The sequence below is a fragment of the Mus pahari genome, chromosome 14, assembly GCF_900095145.1.
Source record: "Mus pahari chromosome 14, PAHARI_EIJ_v1.1, whole genome shotgun sequence".
NCBI classification, from domain to species: Eukaryota; Metazoa; Chordata; class Mammalia; order Rodentia; family Muridae; genus Mus; species Mus pahari.
Window position 1 is genome coordinate 32980124 of NC_034603.1, and position 21419 is coordinate 33001542.

Consider the following 21419-nt stretch of genomic DNA (forward strand, 5'->3'; position numbering starts at 1 on the left):
CCTTCAAGGTGTTCTCACCACCCAATCCATTAAAGAAACAACTGCAGTGTTGCTTAGGGCCAAGGAAAACTCATAAGCAAGAGTGACTTCATTTATTTTCTGGCTGTCCATCTCCCCCAAACTAAACAAAAGCCTGGCACGGGGCATAAACAATGACAGCATTAGTGTGGGACAGAAGGAACTGGGGGCCTGGGAAGCAGCCTGACGAAGCCTGGGCGCTGGGGATTTCATAAGTCAAGTCCATGGAATGCGTTTGAAAATATACTACTGCAGTGGCTTAAGGGAGCAATGGCCTCAGTCTCCCACATGTGACCACTTGGTCCCCAGATGGTGGTGCTGTTTGGGGGTGGGGTTCAGATGGTGGGCCTTGCTGGAGGAAGGGGCAGGCTTAGAGAGGAAAAAGCCTTTCTACTTCCGGTTTGCCGGCTGTTTCCTGACTGTATTTGAGGATGTGAGCTCTCGGCTTCTTTCCTGGACCTCCATGCCTGGCTGCTGCCAAGCGTCCCCTCCATGATGAACCCGCATCTCTCTGATACCAGAAGCCCCAGATAAAGCCTTCCTTGGAAGAGCTGCTTTGGGGGCATGGTGCTTGACAATGGCAACAGAAAATTAATCAATACAACTACTTTGAAGCAGACATTCTATATAGGAAGTAATACTGGGCTCTGTTGTAGGTAGGTGTGTGAGTGTGAGTGTGTGTGTGTGTGTGTGTATGTGTGTGTGTGTATGTGAGTGTGTAAAAGGGGGAACTGAACACCCCTATTAATGCAGGAAAGTGCCAGAGCCTGCAGCTGTTCACCCGGTGTACACCACTGAGCACTTTGTATTTCTCAGATCCATCTGCCTGCTAGTCTTCCTGAGTCACTTCTTTGCTTCTCCCACCAGTTCTTTGGTCATGAAATGAAAGCTGGTGGGTTTTAGCGAACAGGTACACTCAACCGTTCTCCATGTATGATGTTTCTGTCAATGCTTCTCTGCCATTTCTTTTACTGAGCCTCATGTTCACTCTGGCACGGAACCAGGGTCTAAATTATCAGGCCCGGCCGACTGAAGCTCAGGTGACTCAGGCCCGGCTGACTGAAGCTCAGGCGACTCGAATCCTGTCTCTGGACTCTAAATCTGCTTTCACAGAGGAGAGGCAGTAACCAGGCCAAATCAATCACTGCCTTTTGAAGTTGGCAAAGATCCTCACTAGAAACAAATATGCCTTTGTGGGGAGCTGAATGTCTTCCTATTCTCAAATCCTTTGCTGTCACAAATCTAGGTTTCTCAGCATGGGTCCTCGGACTTCCTGGGTTGGGCAACTCTGCTGTATGGAGCTGCCTGTACACCTGAAGAGGCTTAATGCTTCCCTTAGTCTACCACTGACACAGCACCACGGCCTTCCTGAGCTGGGACAACCAAAGCATCTGCTAACTCCCAAAGTCCTCGAAGAAAAGGGGAAGCATCGCTCTTGGCTGAGAATTCCTGCTACTGGTTAGGTGGGCTGCTTTAATCCTCAGGGATGGGGTTCTCATTCAAGCTTAGGTTTCACACATAGAGACTGAACCAACAAAGCGCTGCCCACTCCACCCCACCCCTCACTTCCTCCACCGATGCTTTCATGCAACCAGAAGGCCCCCTTTTCTAAAACGCCCATCTTCCTTTGCTGTCCACATCATGACTGTCTCCAAAGACGCTCTGCCGTCTTACCTTGGTGGACCCTTACCGTTTGAAAGTAGTTTGCATAGTCAATTTCTTTGGCCACAAAACTGTACATGTCAGCGGAAAGCTGGTCCTGTGCAAGGTAAAATTATATAAGCAAGGTTAAGAAGAGATGACTGGGGGAGGGTGGCCAACACCTGTCCCACATAGCACTGGAGGAAAGGGCTTAAACTCTGCTGTACCCGATTTTCAATAGTATGTGACATGTTGAACACTCTTCCCATGGGACTTCCTGTCTCTCAACCATGGATCTAGAAAGAAGTGACTCTGGAAGTTTACCATACTAGTAGTTTCTCAGAGCTTTAACTTATAGGCTAGCAAATCCAAGCCAGTGTGGGACAGTGATGTGCAAATGAGCTCTCTACACCTCCGCAGCTGGCCCTGCCATCTGCCACCTGAAGCAACTCCATGCACACATAGTGGCTTGCCTCCCTCTGCCACTGTTTGGCTTGGGTCACTTCACCTTCCACCTAGCCTTCACCCTCAAACTGACTGGATGACCATGAGCACGTGGGAAAGCAACAGAAAGGCAGTGATCTGCAGAAAAGGTCCACAGTGGGGAAGGATGGCCGATTGAAAACTTGGCAAATTCTGACCCTCTCCTATGTCGCACACAAACGTAACAGAGTTTAAAGTTCTTCACCACCAGGCAACAGCCTAATGCTGCCCTGGGATCTGGAACATTTCTATTCTGAGAAGAAAGGTTTTCAGTTCCAGAGGGACAGCCACAGCAGACACAAGAAGTGTCCTTTGAGCAGTGGACCCTGGTGCTAGTAGCATCTTGGGGATGTCACTCTGTCCTTGTGTGTGGAAGCCATGGGGCATCCAGAGGCCACAATCTGTAGAAGAAGCACTCACTGAGAAGAGTTGGCACACTGGAATCAGACAGGCAGAGCAATAACACACATAGCCAACACAGACCCTGAACAAACAGAGGCAGGCAGCCCTGTGTTTCAGGAAGACTTGGCCTTGTGAGCCCGTAGGCAGTCATGAGGTGTGAAGGGGAAGTCCCAGCCACATTCCCGCAGCCACAGAGGCAGTGCATCTTCTGTCATGATGGTCTGGATCCCCTTAAACAAGGACAGAAAAGAAACCTCTCCTCCCTTAAGTTGCTTCAGGCAGGCATTCCAGGTGAAAAAAAGGAGTCAACACTGACCAATGGAGTACATGTCTAAACTCCTGTAGTCCAGTTTACGACTCAGAAGAATGCCAAAGAAATAACCAGATTCTGAAAGGTGGGGATCACCACCATAAGCGTTGTTGGCCCTGGATCCCTCTATTCTACCCGCTCACACTGTTTCAAACAGGTGCTTGGTTAAGTAAAAACCAAACAACAATAAAAATGGGCCCAGGCTGCTGTGTAGGTCACTGATATACGGATAAATTGATTCTATGGCTGGAGCGCGTATCTATTTCTTCACCAATATAGTGTCCAATATGTACCCATTCAAATGTGTCTGGACCCACCTTCTTACTCCTTTATGACAAAGTGGACAGTTGATTTATGATTCTGAACATCAAACCTTAACTATATACTGTCACACACAGAGCAGTCTCCTACGAGGAATAATTATTCATAAATGTTTGTTTCCCATGATCATTTTATTCAATCACCATCAAATATATGAGAGAAATTAAAGTAATATGTTATTAGTTTATACTTTTTTATAGAGGTTAACTTCCCCTAGATTTACTGTGTCTGTCAATTACATTTAGTGCCCACCATCAGTTCCTTGATGTGTGTAGTGAAGAACAACACAGTCTGTGGTCCTATGATAAAAGTTGGGCTGGTTTTTCTTTTATATTTTTATGTTTTTTTTAAAGATTTATTTATTTATTATATGTAAGTACACTGTAGCTGTCTTCAGACACTCTAGAAGAGGGTGTCAGATTTCGTTACGGGTGGTTGTGAGCCACCATGTGGTTGCTGGGATTTGAACTCCGGACCTTCGGAAGAGCAGTCGGGTGCTCTTACCCACTGAGCCATCTCACCAGCCCTATTTTTATGTTTTTGAGAATATGACTCTGAGCTTGGAACTTCACTAGGAAGTTTCCGTATTTTACTCCTCTTTTAGGCATGACAGCTAGACTTGGGGGGATCCTGTGAGCTCCTTCCCTCCTTCTAGGGTTGATTAGCCCAGGGTGTTTGTGTGTATGTGCGTGTATGTGTTAAACTTTTTAAATTCTTCTTAAAATTTTCATTTTATTTATATGAGTGTACGGTAGCTATCTTCAGACACACAAGAAGAGGGCATCAGATCTCATTAGAGATGGTTGTGAGTCACCATGTGGTTGCTGGGAATTGAACTTAGGACCTCTGGAAGAGCAGTTAGTGCTCTTAACTGCTGAGCCATCTCTCTAGCCCCATGTGTGTTAAACTTTGACAAAATAATTCCTTCTGAGGAAAGACCTTGTTTAGAATGACAGAAGGGGGTGTGCCTCAAAAACATGAGTTCTGGGGCTCAGATGGTTCCTGTTCATGCAAATGCCAGGTTGGCCTATGGGCCACCAGTAAACCCAGTGTCCTGAAGGAGGAAGAAACAAGGGCCCCTGGAACAAGCCTGCCAGCTAGATGAGATGATAATTTTTGAGCTCTGGGCGCATGTCATACATGTTGCTTCAATATATGAGGTGAGAATGATCAAGCCTCTGACCTCCACACAAATGCACACACAAATATGTACATAGTACATGAAACATACACACACCCACACACCCTATACATACTCAAGAATAAATTAACAGTTTATTTTGAAAATTTTCCCTTCAGGGTTCAACAAGCATGGGTTGTGCAAGGGAAGTTAATGAGAGGGTACAATGCATTACATATGTATATGAAATTGTCAAAGAANANATTTAAAAAATTAATTCCCTTCAGGTTCTTTGTAGAAGGTAAATATGAAACATAAGTGAANGTTAGACATATATACAGAGATATATCACAATCTGGAAAAAATCTAATATTAAGAACATTGAGTCCAATGCTTTTTTTATGCAGAATATTCAATACACTCTAAGAGAAAATGAAAGAACAGTNCAAAAGTAAGACTTAAAACAGCAATTACTGAGAATGTCCCCAAGTTTTCAAAACCCAATAAATCCAGGAAAGGCAGAAAACACCATGCTCAATAAACACACATAAATTACACGTGTTATCATTAATAGTCAGGGATTGGTTCTTGTCCATGGGGTAGGTCTTAATTTGCAGCAGTCATTGGTTGATCATCCCCTCAGTCTCTGCTCTGTCTTTGTTCCTGCACGTCTTGTAGACAGAACACATTTTGGGTCACAGGTTTTCTGAGTGGGTAGCTGTCCTTATCCCTCCACTGGGAGTCCTGCCTGGCTACAGGAAGTGGCCACTTCCAGGTTCACATCCCCCACTGCTACAAGTCTTAGCTAAAGTCATGCTCATAGACCCTCTGGGGCCTCTCCCATCCCAGGTCTCTGGCATGTTCTAGAGATTTTCCCCCCCCCCCCACTGCTGATCTCCCTTCTCTCTCCAGGCTCTCCCTACATATGAGATCCCCTCCACACCATTTCCCTCCCCATTTCCTCTCCCCCGCCAGTTCCTTCCTTCCATTGACCTTCAATATCTATTTTGTGTAACCTTTTGAGAAAGATTCAACCATCCACCCTTGGGCCCTTCTTGTTATTTGGCTTCTTTGGGTCTGTTTAATACAACATGATTATCTTGTACTTTATGGCTAATGTCCACTTATAAGTGAGCACACACCATTCACATGCCCTTTTGGGTCTGGGTTACCTCACTCAGGATAATATTTTCTAATTCCATCCATTTGCCTGCAAAATTCATGATGTCCTTGTTTTTAATGGCTGAGTAGTATTCCATTATGTAAATGAACCATATTTTCTTTATCCATTCTTCAGTTGAAGGACATCTCGGTTGTTTCCAGTTTCTGGCTATTACGAATAAGGCTGCAGGTGCAGCAGGTATCCTTGTGGGATAGTGGAGCATCTTTTTGGTATCTGCCCAGGAATGGTATAGCTAAGTCTTGCAGTAGAATCTATTCCCAATTTTCTGAGGAAATGCCAAATTGATTTCCAGAGTGGTTAGGCAAGTTTTCATTTCCACCAGCGATAGAGGAGTGTTCCCCCTTGCTCCACAACCTTGACAGCATGTGCTGTCTTTTGAGTTTTTGATCTTAGCTATACAATGATAGATATCTCAGACTTGTTTTGGTTTGCATTTCCCTGATGACTAAGGACTACAAACATTTCTTTAGGTGCTTCTCAGCCTGACATTATTAATGCTACTCTGCTATGCTTGCAGAAAGGAACCTAGTATAATTGTTCTCTGAGAGGTGTCACCCAATAGTCAATGGAAAGAGATGCAGAGACACACACCTAAACTTTAGATGGAGCCGGGGGAGTCTTATAGAAGAGTTGGGAGGACTGAGGGACCTGAAGAGTACAGGGATTCCACAGGAAGACCAACAAGGTAACTAACCTGGACCCTTGGGGGCTCCCAGAGACTAAATAACCAACCAAAGAGTGAGTGCAGGCTGGAAACAGCCCCCCCCCCAACATATGCAGCAGATGAGCAGCTTGGTCTTCATGTGGGTCCTCCAACAACTGGAGCGGGGGCTGTCCCTGAGCCCCGTTGCCTGTCTGCCTGTGAACTCCTTGCCCCTAAATGGACTGCTTTGTTTGGCCTCAGTGAAGAGGATGTGCATAGTGTGTAGCAACCTAATGTGTGTTGTGGGGGTGGGGGTGGGGGAGATCCTTGTCCATGGGGTGAGTCTCAATTTGTGGCAGTCATTGGTTGGCCATTCCCTTAAGAGAAGGGGAAGATGGAATGGGAGGAGGACTTGCATGAAGGGGTATTAAGAGGAGAGGGGTGTGATATTAGGATGTAAAGTGAATAAATAAATAAATAAATAAATATATTTTAAAACATAAAATAAAATTACATATAGACGCACAATGTTTAAATTTCAGCAGATCGAACAAAGACAACATCTTGGGGGGAAAGTGACTCAGGGGAAAAGGAATTAGTGTTTAACTTAGAAAGCATGCAAGCGAGAACACAGGAACACAGCATGGGTCGGCTAAAATATCAAAAGAAAAACATTAAAGCACTAACTTAGAATCCCATACTCTGAAAAAGTATCCTTCAAAAGTAAAGGAGAAATAAAGGCTTGACCAGACAAAGAAAGACTGAAGAGCTGTGTTGCCCTAGACGCGGCATGTCTAGCATGTTAAAGACGACTCCACAGAGAAAGAGTATGACATGAAGAGACCCCCAGCGCCCCAGAAAGCAAGCGCACTGCAGAACAATGAATGAGGGTGTGCTGGGTAATCTTGATTGTTGGCCTCATCTCACAGCCTCGTGTGGTTTAGAACACCTAGGAGACATGTCTCTAAGGGCATGTCTAGAGAGGTTTAACTGGGAGCGAGATCTACTCTGAATGTAACCTACTGGCTACAGCTCTTGACTGAACAAATGGGGGTGGTGGTGCTAGCCATATCTTCTTCCTAACTATGATGTGACCAAGCGCCTTACACCCCTGCCATCGTGCCTCGCCAACCATGAACCACTGTTCCCTCTGTGGTGGTTTGAATATGCTTGGTCTAGGGAGTGGCCCTTTTATGAAGTGTGGCCTTGTTGGAGGAAGTGTGTCACTGTGGTGGTGGGTTTTGGGACCCTCTTCCTAGCTGCCTGAGAGTCCATTTTTCCTGTTTGTCTTCTAAATAAGGTGTAGAACTCTCAACTCCTCCAGCATCATGCCTGTCTGGACTCTGCCATGATTCCTGCCATGATGATAATGGACTGGACTTCTGAACCTGTAAGTGAGCCGTAATTAAATGTTGTCCTCGATAAGAGTTGCCTTGTTTCTTCACAGCAATGGAAACCCTAACTAATGCACCTTCCAACTATTAGCCAAAGAAAACCCTTCTTCCCGTAAGCTGCCTCCGTCCTGCATTTTGTCACAGTGATGAGAAAATTAACTGATAGTGGAAGTAAAATGAAAGCTTTTTTGTTATTAAATGTTCTCAGGGGTGACAGTTCCCCTAATATTAGCAACAATGTATTCACATTTGGGAGTACATGGTTATAAGGCACTTTGGATACAGAGAGCTAAACATGAAGATCTGTGTTCCATCCCTGGAACCCACATGGTAGAAGGAGAGACCCTATTCTCCAGATTTGTCCTCTGACCTCCCGAGTATCATGGCATGCCAGCACACAAGGAAGAAATACATAAACAAAACAGGAGGGCATTTTTTTTGCTAGTCACGAAAGAGCACTATGTTATTTGAGAGTGGACTTGAAGTAGCTTGTAAATTGTAAGTTCTAGAGAAGCCACTAAAGAAGTAAAAATGGGAAGCTACTGTTACTTTAAAGGAGAGAATCAAAATCAGATAAAATGTTCAATTCAAACTACAAATGAAAGAATTGTGGAAGAGAAGCTTAGGAGGGAGAGCAACATATTTGAATCAGAACCCGTGCTATCGATAATCACTCTGAACACTAAGTCTATCAACTGAAAGACAATGACTGTCAGAACAGCATCCGAAAGCAAAGCCCAGTCAACTATATGTTGGCTGTGGATTTAATCTTTTGTATAGATTTATTTATTGTTATATTATGTATGTGAGAGTTTTGGTGGCCAAGCAGGCACATATATGTGTGGTACCCCAGGAGGTCAGAAGAGGGCATCTGATGCTATGGAACTGAAGTTATAAATAGGTGTAGTGCCAATGTGGTGCTAGGAACCAAACCTGGGTCATTTGCAAGAGTGATAAATACTCTTCACCACCAAGTCTACCAGGACTTAAACCCAGATGAAACCCACTTTAAACAAAAAATGCACACATAGATTAAATGTAAAAGGAAGAGCCAGGCATGGGGACACTTGTTTATAATCCTGACACTCTGGAGGCTGAGGAAGGGGCTGAAAACTCTGATGCTACTTTGGAATATAGGGTGAAATATTGTCTCACTATCCTCCCCCAAAGAAGAAAGGGGATGTACAAAGACACTTTGCCAAGACTAACCAAAAGAAAGTGGGGTTGCTACATTGCTATTTCAAATAAAGCAGACATTAGAATAAGGAAAGTTACTGGGGCAGAAGGGGAACCCCAGTAGAGAGGAGCCAGTCCTCCAGAAGACATAATAATCTTCAATGTATACACAGACCATCAAGCCATGCTCATCAATAACTTATAGAACTCCAAAGGGAAACAGCATCACAGTGGAAACAGGCGCAGCAGGCTGGAAGTCAGCACAGACACACAGATGAGCTCAGCAGCATCACCAATGGCACAGGAAGGCCACACCCTTAACCGCAGCAAATGCACATCATTCACAAATGTGCATGCAGTTTAGAGCAAGCAAGACTATGTTCTGGGTCATCACACACACTTGGCAAATGAAACAGAATACAGGCTTTATGATGTCTTCCTTCAGATTCAATGAGACACTGGGATCAGACAGAACACTTGCCCAAGCCCTCGAGGGACGGAAGAACACATTGATAACTAGTAACCCAATCAAACCCTGGGGTCTTTGGTGCCTGTTCTGTGCTGACTGTAGGCTTCACAACTCTTTTGAGGCTGGGTAAATGCAATTGTTACACAACTACGAAATCCCCTATGCAGCACAGGACTCATCAGTGAAGCAGGCCAGATTCCAATTTGTCAGCCAGCCAACCGATGGACCAGACACCCACACAATGTGCAACCCGAGGGTGGAGATGCTACTGTTTCTACTAGAAACAGCCTGCTACCTGAGCCCAGACAGAGCCCGTTTCCCACAGAGCAGGGACACATTCTCAGTTCCAAAGCTCGGAGCGTCCCCGCACAAGCTGGCCTCTGCAGAGGAGAATCTTCTCCCTTTGTTTCCTACTGCACATGAAGGGAGGGCTGAGTGTGGAGAATCATATCTGCCTTCCAAAAACCAAATGGCCAACAGTATGTTTTGATTAATATCAAATGAAGGCAGATGGGGAAATACCAGTTCTATGAAAACACGTGCTTTCTTTGGCTCTTACAGACTACTCCCAAGTTATTTTACCCAAACCACTTCAACAAAAGAGCAACATAAAAGCCCCGTGGTCAATCGCAAGATTCTAATGTTTCCCATTTATCGTTATAAAAACAAGAATAACTTTGTAACTATTTGTATACAGCTAATGTATGTAGGAGAAATTATCATTATCTACAGGAAAAATTACTTAAAAAAACAGATATTTTCCCTTTTAAGTGTCTCGCTTATTTTTAATGAAGAATTTAAAATGGGCATAAGATCTGAATGAGTCATCCTCAAGGAAACGGACACAGGGCGAACAAGCATAGGACACGATTCTAACATCGTTAAGGACTTTTAAATGAGAAGACAAGTTATAAACAGTGTTCTGACACACCCCTTTTAGAAGGGCCAAAAATCTCAGCTACTGGCAGTACTGGATGATGAGGCAGATGAGGAGCAACAGGAAGGCTCCTTGCAGCTGCTTGGGACATGAGAAGGAAATGAAACCGTGTTTACATACAGGAGCAGCATCTGTGTCCGTAACTGCCAACGCTCGGCCGCACTAAGACACCTCTGGGGAGCTGAATGGACAAAGGATCCGTGTCACACCAAGGAAATGCACACTGTTCACAATTTCAAATGTGAGTCTCTAAGCCGCAAGGCAGCTTAAAGGAAACCCAAATGCCCAGTGTGAATAGAAAGCCGGCAGTGTGCAATGCCTACTCCCTGACGGCAGCTATCTGTGTTCTGAAATCTGCAAACTGACAGAAGACCACAGGAAGACGAGGAGCTACCAGAACCTGGGGTGACCCTTACACTATTCTAATGTCAGACACACATCACACATGTGTCCACATCCACTCAAAGTACAACCCAGAAGTGAGCCCCAGTGTGAACTGATGTAGGCCAAGTGAGCGAGCCCTACCACTGTCATAAACAGGACATGGGAACGATCTTTATACTCTGCTTCTTCTTGCTGTGATGTTAAAGGTCCTCTCAAAACAGAATTAAAGTGGTTTTACTACTTTATAACTTATTTTAAAGGTTTAAAAACTAGGCAAAAAATTTATTTTTCAAAAGATTTGAGAGAGAGAAATCTTTGACATGGGCCAGTTTTGTCTTTCTAAGCATCCCTGATTCACTTTTCACAAGCTCCTACTGCACATGGCTGTAAGAAATTCCTTTTCAGTCACAGATTCAGTTTCCTGTCAGGTGGATTCTGGTCTTGACTCAGAACAACTCCACACCGGAGCTGGGCCTTCATTTTGCAGACTTGCCTTGCCTCCTAATTGACCATGTCTGTAAGAAACACCATCTCTAAAGAAGGTGAGACAGCAGTCAAGACCCCAACCACAGCGCTCCATATCTATCTGCATACATATACGTCACACACCCAGCATGTGACATGTAAACACACATGGTCTGGTTAGGCGGGCTGGTTTGCCAGCTTCAGGGACCTGTCTCTGCGCTCCACTCCAAACACAGCACTGCAAGCATGCAGTGCTAGGCCTAGCCTTCCGTGTGGACGATGCATATTCTGGTCCGTGTGTACAGCGGGTGCTTTACCAGCTGAGCTATACCCCTGTCTGCTGCCTCTCCTTTTATCCATCAGGATCAGGGATTTTGCTGTGAGACTGTGTCTCCTGGTAACATCAGAAGCTGCACCCATGACGTCTCGTGGACATGACCACCCAAATGCGAGCTGAACAAGGATAGCATCAACAGACATGCCAAAGTGGGCGAGGAGTACCCGCAAGGCCTCAACCTTACACAAAGAACTGCAGGCCACTAGGGGATGCTGAGACCTGGGGAAACAGTCTTCCCCGGGGAAGTTCTCCAGTACCAAATGGTCACTCCTGGAAACATACATACGAGTAACACTGCACAGACTAAGCAAGGTATATTTACGGATTAGAGGATATACATGTATATACAGACACATATTTGCATGTAACAACAATGTAAAGAGTGGCCATGAATTTGAAATCTAGCAAGGAAGAGTAGATGAGAAGGTCTGGGGGGAGAGAGGAAAGGGAGGAATTGTTATAACTACAATATCAGAAAATATCATAAAAGAACTCATATTATGAATTTTAAAATAATATATAATATGCATTGAAATTAGATTAATTATGTATATGACCTGACTTGTGGGAAAGATTTTCTAATTTCTTTTTAATCTATCTTTATAGCATTTGGTAAAAGTAATAAAGTTTGTTAAATAACCCTCCTGCCCTAAAATAAAAAGGCTTTTAACTTGAATAACAGGCTATACAACAGAAAAAGTATACATCATGTCCAAATCAGCAGGAGGGAGAATTACACTTCAGAAACGGCACACCAGCTTGGATTTGCCATTGACCCAGAAGCACAAACAGCCAGTTTGCCTCAACCACAATGAACCTGGGACCTGAAGCATTTGCAGTTCTCTGCTTGGTTTCTACAGGATGGCAGCCTGGGAGACGGAGGAGTTTTTAAAAAATGATTCTTCAACGCTTCAAATCCCAGAGAAATACTGAATGTCGTGTGAATGTGAGGTCAATGCTACCTGCACAGTGTGGCTGCAAAAGTCAATGAACCAGGCAAGAAAGCCACAGCCACCGGCAAGCAAAGCGTCACTTTCTTTAAAACTGCCTGGGAAGGTTGAGGTTACAGCTTTGTGGCAGAGTGCTAGCCTAACATGACAAAGCCCCCAATTCAATAGACACACACACACACACACACACACACACACACACGTACAGAGCTAACACATAATACCAATGTAGTGTATTTGCAGAAGTGAGTTTTCTAATATTTGGGTCTAAGTTTTCACCGGTTTAACTTTCTTAGGGACCCAACCTAACACAAAGACATGTGAAGAGATGTAAATATATACAGCAGCACTATGAATGGTCTATGACTCATTATGTCCTACACAGGGTGTGTGTATGGGCGGGTATAGTAGATTGGAACAGTAATGTGTGCAATGAATGACATAATCCCACAAGTACAGGATCCCAGTTCTTAGAATAAGCCCCTCTCTCTCTTAAAAAGAAAATTTGTTTTCTTTGTTGATCTCCACAGCTAACATTTGAAGTGTTTCCCAATAGCTATATGGTTGATATAGTGACTCGGGTAGTATTAAAAAGCAAATAAGAGAAGAAACATTTTCATATTACAGGACTTGAGGCTCAGTCTAAATTCTCACTTGACCCCGACACCTCTGGAACTCAGTTGCTCTAAAGCTCCCCACAAAAATGAAGGCCATGCCCTCCTTGCTCACAGTGTCAGATCTCCAATGACAGTCTGGGCCTCCAAGTTCTGGTCACCCTCACAGCCCGGAGTCTGAGCTCATCCTGTACTCTCTGGAGATAGGAGTAGGAAATGGGGACACTTCAATTGACTGGAACATCACTAGCTGAGTTTTAAGGAAACCCCACTGACCAACACAGACAATACCTAAGGACTCCTCAGCCTATCTCAGGAGAGAAGAGCAAGAGGAACAGGTACCCGGCAAATCTCCACTCTGTTGGCAGCCTCCTCCATCTCCTCCCTGAGGGCATCGGCTTTGGCACCCGCAGGCTGAAGGCTGCTGGAAAGCCCTGAAGACTTGGAAGTCTGCTGCCACCTGACAGAAAACAAGAGAGAAAAAGGATACACATGAGACAGGTGGAGCCCAGGTGGAGCCCAGGTGGATCTCAGGTGGAGCCCAGGTGGAGCCCAGGTAGAGCCAGGTGGAGCCCAGGTGGAGTCCAGGTGGAGCCCTGAGGATATGGTCGAGTGCTGAAGAAATACCTGGACAGTTGTTAGCCAGAATTGGCCAGGAAATACCAGTGATACACACAGCGAGAGGCTCACCTTTCCACAGGGGAAATGACTGAAGCTAAGGATCAGGCAATCCTACCCACAGGACCAACATCCTACAGTTTGCCACTGTGTCCTCTATGACCTTCTACACACTAAAGCCAAATGACAGTCACCAGAACTGTCCTCGTTCACTGACAAATGACAACTGTTGACATTTATGGAGCAAAGTGTGACCTGCTGATATAAGTACACGGTGCAGCATGGTTAAACCAAACTAACTAACATACCCAGCATCTCACTCAGACTTTGCTACTAGATATTTGAAACTTAAGCCGGCCCACCATAGTGAACAGCAACGCAGCCCATATTTTGACTAGCACTGCCTTTTTCGGTGTGGTCTCTGTCATTTATTTAAGTTCCTCACAAGGCTCCTCAGTTTGAATGCTCCTAAGTGGCTGAAGCCAATAATGGGTGTGAATCGAAAAGGAAGACTGACAGGATTAAAGGAAACACTGACAGACCTAAAAGCCAATCGGAAGTTAAAAAAAAACAAAACAAAAAAAAAAACAAACTCCACACTGGGAAATCTGCAATAGCATCAGGCCCACATTTTGCAGCCACATATTAATTCCATAAAAACTCATTGGTGCAGGGAGAACCCTGGCCTTGTGAGGAAACACCCAGGAAACATAGAAGGAGAAATAAATGTTAACACTTGTGTCTAGTTGCTGAGTTAACACCAGGGAAAGACAGAAAGAACAGAATGCCCCGGCAAGAAGAAAGGGCTCTGCAGGGTTCCTCTTCCGGTGAGGCCGAGATCTCACTTGCTCACAGGGACCAGCAGGCAGGAGAATGGACAGGACAGTCCATTCTGGATCTTGTATGTTCACCTGGAGAGCTATTTCTAGCCTGAGAGGAACACAGTGGGGCAGTCGGGATGACAGATGGCCGCTAAGCCTGACTTCAGTCTGAGAAATCAGGAAGAGGAAGGGTTGGGGAAATGGGTGGGAAGATGCGTTGTCTCAGATGGACTGCTGGAGCTCACGTAGGAATGGGGTCATGGGCTGCCAGGTGCTTCAACTGACAAGAGAATTGAGAAACCTTCCTGGGAAGTGCCCTGATGAAATGGGACCAAGATGAGAGGTGTCCTTTTAAATATAATCTAAGTACAGACCAAACCAGGGCCTTTCCCCCACCCCAGATCATGTGCGGCCTGGCAACTGAGGGGTCCAAATACCAGGACAACACCCTCCCCTGCCCAGAATTAAGTCAAAAACCTAATGAGCAGCTAGCTAGCTGGTAGTTCTGCTGGGTTGTTCTTTCTCTTCTTATCTGTAGGACAAACATTGGAATGTGGGAGTGTAGGATTCAAGGGGGCATTAATAGCAGAAAGTGACAAAGTGAAGGCATCTCAGGCTTTCAGAAATGCAACAGGGGGAAACCATTGTACAAAGGCTCTCAGACGCTGGGCTGGTTACAGGCTACCGGGCTACCCAGAAGGCACTGAGAACCTCGCTGGTTCCAAGATAATCATTTAGAGAAATTTGAAAAGCGATTGCTCTAAGCTGAAACAGTAAGAGAAGCTAGCAGGAATCCCAAACAACTCTTCCTATAGAGATGCGCTCTACATAAAAGACCCATTTGTGGATTGACTGCAACCATCCAGAGTCAGCTATGTAAGGAAAGGCATTAAAGTACTGAGGGACTTGGGTCATATAAAACATGGGACATCATAGCTGTAAGTTATATGAGGTAGCAAATACACCTCCATGTTGATTATAGGATCAAGATAGAGCCACCATCTATCTGGCCAGGCTACCTAAGAACTAGTTAATAGATGCTTTAAAATGTGTGTGTGTGTGGGCGGGGGTGGGGAGACCTTGAGAGATGTCTCAGCAGTTAAGGGCTGCAGTTCTGAGCTCAATGCTCACATCAGTTTTCTGTCAGTACATTTAGATCTATTCCATTGACTTGCAGCAAACAGGAAGAATTACTTTAACACTAACAAATGCCATGTGTTCGATTCAATCCTCATTAAACGTTGAATAAATAAGATGGATCTGACAGAGTCACTAGAGTTGTACTAAAATTCAAAGATCTAGTCATAGAAGTATTGACCAAGATGTGCTGAGTGAGGATAGATTAAAAAATGACTTTAAGGGGTTCCGTGCAGAATCACTGGGGCATAGAGTACACGGGCAGCAGACAGAAGGGAAGAATGCCTTCACAGCCAGATGCAGCTTGTCACCAGTATTAGGACCCACCAAATGTGGCTGAAAGGAGAAAGAGTGTGGGTGTGTGTGTGTGTGTGGGGTGCAGAGAATCAGCCACCTCGGGAATGTAGCTTGCGATTCCTGCTATTCAGTATCACTCCGGGAGTCAGTGTGAATTTCATGGCTGTATCCTGACAGCTGTTCCTCGCTGACTAAGTATGCAGCTTGAAGGGAGATGGCAGGAAGCAGTGGTTGGCTGGCTGCTTGGTGTGGCTGTCAGCAAAGTCCTACAAGGCAGATAAGCCCAGGCTGCATGCAGCCACTCAGCCTCAAGGGACAAGAGCAAGAACCTTTACTGAGGATGTCCCTTTCACCCTAAGACCATCACTGACTTGACTGGAGTGTCAGTATCACGGGGCTTGGGTCAGTCCTCTCATCAGTTACTAAGGCGGAGTCATGAAGCCAGCGGAGAGTGTGAGGGGCCTGAGCTACCTACAATATCTGCCAAGCGACCTTCTCCCCCCTAACTCACAGCACAAAGTGGGAAACAGAAGGCCACCAACGTGATAAAGGAGATCAACTGCATTTCTAAGAGGAGAATGATTTTGTTTTTGTTCCATCTTGCTTTGTTTTTGTCTAAAATAGAAAGGTGTTAAAGGGTTTGCTGTGCTTTGAAGGGAAAATGTCCTCTACCCGCTCGAGTGCTTTTACAGCTGGTCACCAGCTGGAGCTGGCGGCACTGTTTTGAGAGGCTGTAGCCCCTCTGGACATGGGGCCAACCTGACATAAAAGTGACTGTAAAGGCTGGGATAGAAATGTATAGCCTGGCCTTCCCTCTGGCCAAGCTTAAACTCACTAAACAGGACCAGCCATGGCCATGACTTGGTGGCCACTCCCTTTCTCCTAAAAAGATTAAACAAAAGTATGCAAGAAGGCAGCGACACGCTTCCACACAAACATTCAACCATACACAGAAAGTCTGTTCTTGTAGAAGCAAAGATGACTCAGGGTGAATACCCAGGTTCTTAAAGAAGGAAACAAAACCCCCAACCCTAGGGAGAGATATGGTGTCTAACTCATCACAGCAAAGAGCAGTATGCTCTACTCCAATGAAGCACATGCCTCTCGCCTGACCCCTGAACACTTCTGTCATGGGATGGCATTTTCTGTAGTATAGAGGTGTGGTGATAACAGCAACCCCAAACTCCTCCTGCATCCTGCTCTCTTCCTGAGTGTGTGGCATGGAGGTGTCCCTAGAGTTGTATCTGGATTGTGTCACTGCCCCTTTGTATTAATTACTTTTGGTTGCTTGATAAAATACCATCAAAAGTGACTTATGGAAGAAAGCGGCTGCTTTGGCTTACAGCGCCTGAGGGAGAGTGCGTAATGGCAGGGGGGGCACTGCACTGAGGAAGCTGGGAAGCTGAGAGGCCACAGCTCCAGCCACGTGTGGGAAAGCAGAGAAAGCAAACCACGAGTGGAGAGAGACTGGAAACGCTAAGGCCACCCTCAGTGATGTGCTTCGTCCCGCCAGGCTCCGTCTCCCGAAGGTTCCATGACCTAAACAGTGCCACCACCAAAGACCAAGTATTCAAATCCCTCACTGCATGGCTCATGTCTCACCGCAACCACCACAGCTTCCCAGGAAGGGAGGAGGGCTTTACCGCCTTCCACAGCCAACAGGAGACAAATGTCAACAATACCCAATTTGTGTCCAGCCATTTGCTTTTAGGTTCACCTGCTTATTTGTGGCAACGGGCATTTGCTTCCAACTTATAGTCATTTCTTTCTAAATTATATTTTGAAAACTGTCATTCAGGGGGACTGAGGCTTGGTACATAACTAAAGCAACTTCTCTGCTGATGTAACCCGTGCTAGTTTTCGGTCAGGGGTGACTATACGCACCTTCTATCCTTCCAGCTATAGAAACCCCACCCCCAATCCCCAAATATAACAACATTGTATAGCATGGGCTTTGTGCTGAAAAGCACTTGGGAAGTGCAGGAGCACACGTTACTTTCCTTGACGCCCTGAATACCTCTGCAGACGACAATGGCTGTTACGCCCTGCGCATGGGTGAGGAAATACATTCTAAGAAGTGATTCATCCAAGGCCACGGGTCTATAAAAGAGCATGCCTGGATCTTGTTTCCTGACTTGTGAACCCTGCTGCAGGCTCTTAATCCTAAATCTCTCTGCCCAAGAGCTTTCTGGTTTTGCTTGCTTCATGAAAGTAAAAGAAAGGGGCTGGTGAGATGGCTCAGTGGGTAAGAGCACCCGACTGCTCTTCCAAAGGTCCTGAGTTCAAATCCCAGCAACCACATGGTGGCTCACAACCATCCGTTACAAGATCTGACTCCCTCTTCTGGAGTGTCTGAAGACAGCTACAGTGTACTTAAATATAATAAATAAATAAATCTAAAAAAAAAAAAAAAAAAAAAAAAAAAAAAAAAAAAAAAAAAAAAAAAAAAAAAAGAAAGTAAAAGAAAATGTGATTCAGACTGAATTACAAAGGACTTATGGAAGAAACAGTCCCTTCCAGACCAGTGTGTGTGAACTTTTGTTCATTTAACTTAGGTGTGAGCGTGCGCATGCGCACGCATGCGCCGCACTCACACACCCACACAGAACACTGTAAGGATACAGTGCCTCTGGCACTGATCTGCAGGAAGTTTGTAGCCTGAGTAGCAGGTAGAGAATGGCCTTGGAGTTGTTTCACAGAAGGGCTATCACAGGGACCCTCAGTTTACTCCATCCATTTCAGCAGTGGACACATGTCCAGAATGAGAAATGCACACATCTCCTTGATGCACAATAACATATCTCTGTTCTGCCTCTTGGTTCTTCTGCCCATTCTTCCCTAGGTCAGGCACCTTCTTCCTGTACCCCAAGATTACGCCACCTTGGGCCCCCTGCTTAGACAGTTTCCCCCACATCTTTGCACCGTTGCCTCCCTCTGGTTGTACAGATTCCGACCAAGAAACATCTACTCAAAAAAGCACTCTTCTGTTTCCCCATCTGATGCTGGTGCTTCTCCCTCTACCATTCCTTTCCAAAAATAGCCAGTGTGATCTTTTTCTTCAATAGATGGGTGCCTAAAATTGTCCTCCTGCCCAAGGTCTGCCTTCAAACTCAACTGTAGCCTCCAGATGGGTGGGGAAACCCACGTTTCTGGTCTCTGCTGTTACCTCCGGTGCCTGGTACACAGAAGGTAGTAAGAGAAACTTAACGGATGAGAACTACCCCTACACATACACAAACCTCTTCCCACCCCCGAATGTCATGGTCACATCAGCGAGGCTGAGAAGGAAGGGAAGAGACTCTACCTGGTCCGGGAAGAATCCATGTCAAGCACCAGCTTTGCTAAATGTTTCCTTTGCTTCTGAATATTTGGAATTTCCACCTGTAGTTCCAGAAGAAGAGGAGACACACAGTCAAGTCCAAGGTCAAGGTTAATGTCGCAAGAGCTAGGCTCTCAGAGAATGCTGGAAGAATTACTGGCAGTCACCTGAATGTTTGCTGCAAATCTCCTGGTCCTTGTTTTCAGAGCAAAACCTTTTCCCCTTCGCCACTGTCTTGAGTCCAATCATCCACAGACAGGAATGATGTTCCATGTTTACAACCTGATGTCAAGCTCCTGGATTTACCATCTAGTATAGCTACTGCTTTCCTCCCTCTCTTGCCCCTGTGTGTGTGTGTGTGTGTGTGTGTGTGTGTGTGTGTGTGTAAATCCACCTGAGAGTTGTCCCTCACATTTAAAGGACACAGTAGAGTGTACTCACCCCAAGCTGCCCACTGCATTTCTAGAACATACTTACCCAACATACACAGAACACTGTTCCCTTGACCAGAAGGAAATGAAATATTCCATTCCTTAAATCCCTAAGCTGACCTGTTCTTTCTCCCCTGGACACCCAGCAGGCCCCTCATCACCTGGGGACATTTCTAGGCTCTGGGGAAGGCCACACTCCTGCTCTTAGCCAAACCACAAACAAGCAAGTAAAAGCAAAACAACAACAACAACAACAACAACACAGCCAATGGCTTCTATGTCTACTTCCATAAGGGCCAAAAGCAGGAGCAAGGAAGGGCCCACTACCATTTAAGTGCCAGCAGACCTAACTCAAGTGAACAGTTGAGCTCAGAGAAACCATGGCCTTAGCAGACCTGAGATGCTAACAACCATCTGCTCAGGGCTACCACTAGGACACACAGTTTATATTTATGGAAACAAAGGAGCCATGTTAGCATATTTATAGAAATAAAGCAAGATTTCCCACAGTCAGCAGTGAATAACTCGGCCTCCGTGGAGTTCTCTGCAAGGGCTTCTTCCATACTGGGTGTATGTGGATGTTCTTTTTATATTTTTCTTTCTAAAAATGACTTCCTTGAAGACTCCAGTGCAGGGTTTTGGTTCCGGGCCCAGCAAAAGTAGGGCAGGATGGGAGAATTAAAAAGGAAAATTGGCTATGAATTGCATGGAAATCATCTTAGGGCTGAGGCTATTTTTTTTTTTTTTTTCACACAGGGAAAAGGGGGGGGGAACGTGAGAAAACCCCAGTGCTCGGTGAGGGAGGGGCTTTCCACCCACTCAGCTAAGCTGGGCTGAGGGATGCACGGAGGGGATAGCACAACAGCAAGAAGCATCATGGGGATGCACAGAGCTGGGGGCAGGGCTGGGAGGCAGAGTGTGGTTCAAGTCTAGGTTCTCTGTTGAGTCTTGTGTCCCCCCCCCCCAGCGCACCCTGACACACACACTTTTGGGGTTGTTTCAGGCTTTGGCTAGAGCTTTCTAAGGAACAGGTGCCTCTCATGAGTGTTCCCCGCCAGGGGCAGATGTGAATAAGGTCAATGGTTAATTGATTCCATCCACAGGGTGTGATCCAAGGCTTACAGCTGCTCTATGCTGAGCCATCAAAGCACCGTGTCAAATTATTCTTCGATTTCCTTTAGGTTCATACCCAATTATTTATTTATACCTCTGTCTCAGATAGAATATGGGAGAGACAAGGACACGCTGAAGATGATCTAGAGATGAAACCAGATGTGAACTGGGCAACATTACAGAGCTTCTAAAACTTCTAGTCATGAGAGATGACGTCAGTTTAAATTTAAATGGGCAGATGACAACTAGGATTAAATCTGCGTCTCCTGGGTTTCACTAATAACCATATTCCATGTGTGTCATGGCTGGAGAAGGGTAGGGGCTAGCTCACAGCACGGGGACAGACAGCTCCATCTCCCACACAGAGCAACTGTTAGGTCTTGTATGGCCAGTGAAATGCAATGGAGAGATCCACACTGAGAGGCTCATAAAACTCTGAGCCACCCACCGCCTGTCTCAGAGGAGAAAGCTGCGTGAGATGGAAACTAGGGAAACTTCCACAAAGACGTTAAGGTAGCTTTTTTTTTTTTTTTTTTTTTTAAGATTTTTATTTATTAATTATANGTAAGTACACTGTAGTTGTCTTCAGACACTCCAGAAGAGGGCGTCAGACCTCGTTAGGGATGGTTGTGAGCCACCATGTGGTTGCTGGGATTTGAACTCAGGACCTTTGGAAGAGCAGTCGGGTGCTCTTACCCACTGAGCCATCTCACCAGCCCCAAGGTAGCTTTTTAATAAAATTGTTTAATTTAGTATCCTGTAAAATCTAGGAAGTAAAAGTACATCAAGCAAAAAGGCCTTAAGATGCCCTTACATGAGCTCCTCAGACTCTTATG

General features: G+C 45.4%; 1 protein-coding gene across 4 annotated transcripts in view; it reads right to left on the reverse strand.

The window, feature by feature from the left end:
- Arhgap44 (Rho GTPase activating protein 44) overlaps positions 1 to 21419 on the reverse strand; it is a 164329-nt gene that overhangs the window by 37591 nt on the left and 105319 nt on the right. For all 4 annotated transcript variants that reach the window (XM_021212089.1, XM_021212090.1, XM_021212088.2 and 1 more), the window contains exons 6-8: positions 19025 to 19101; positions 13190 to 13307; positions 1709 to 1777 (exon numbers count right to left, since the gene is read on the reverse strand). In XM_021212089.1, coding sequence (XP_021067748.1) covers positions 1709 to 1777; positions 13190 to 13307; positions 19025 to 19101 — 264 coding nt within the window. The remainder of the gene's footprint in view (positions 1 to 1708; positions 1778 to 13189; positions 13308 to 19024; positions 19102 to 21419) is intronic.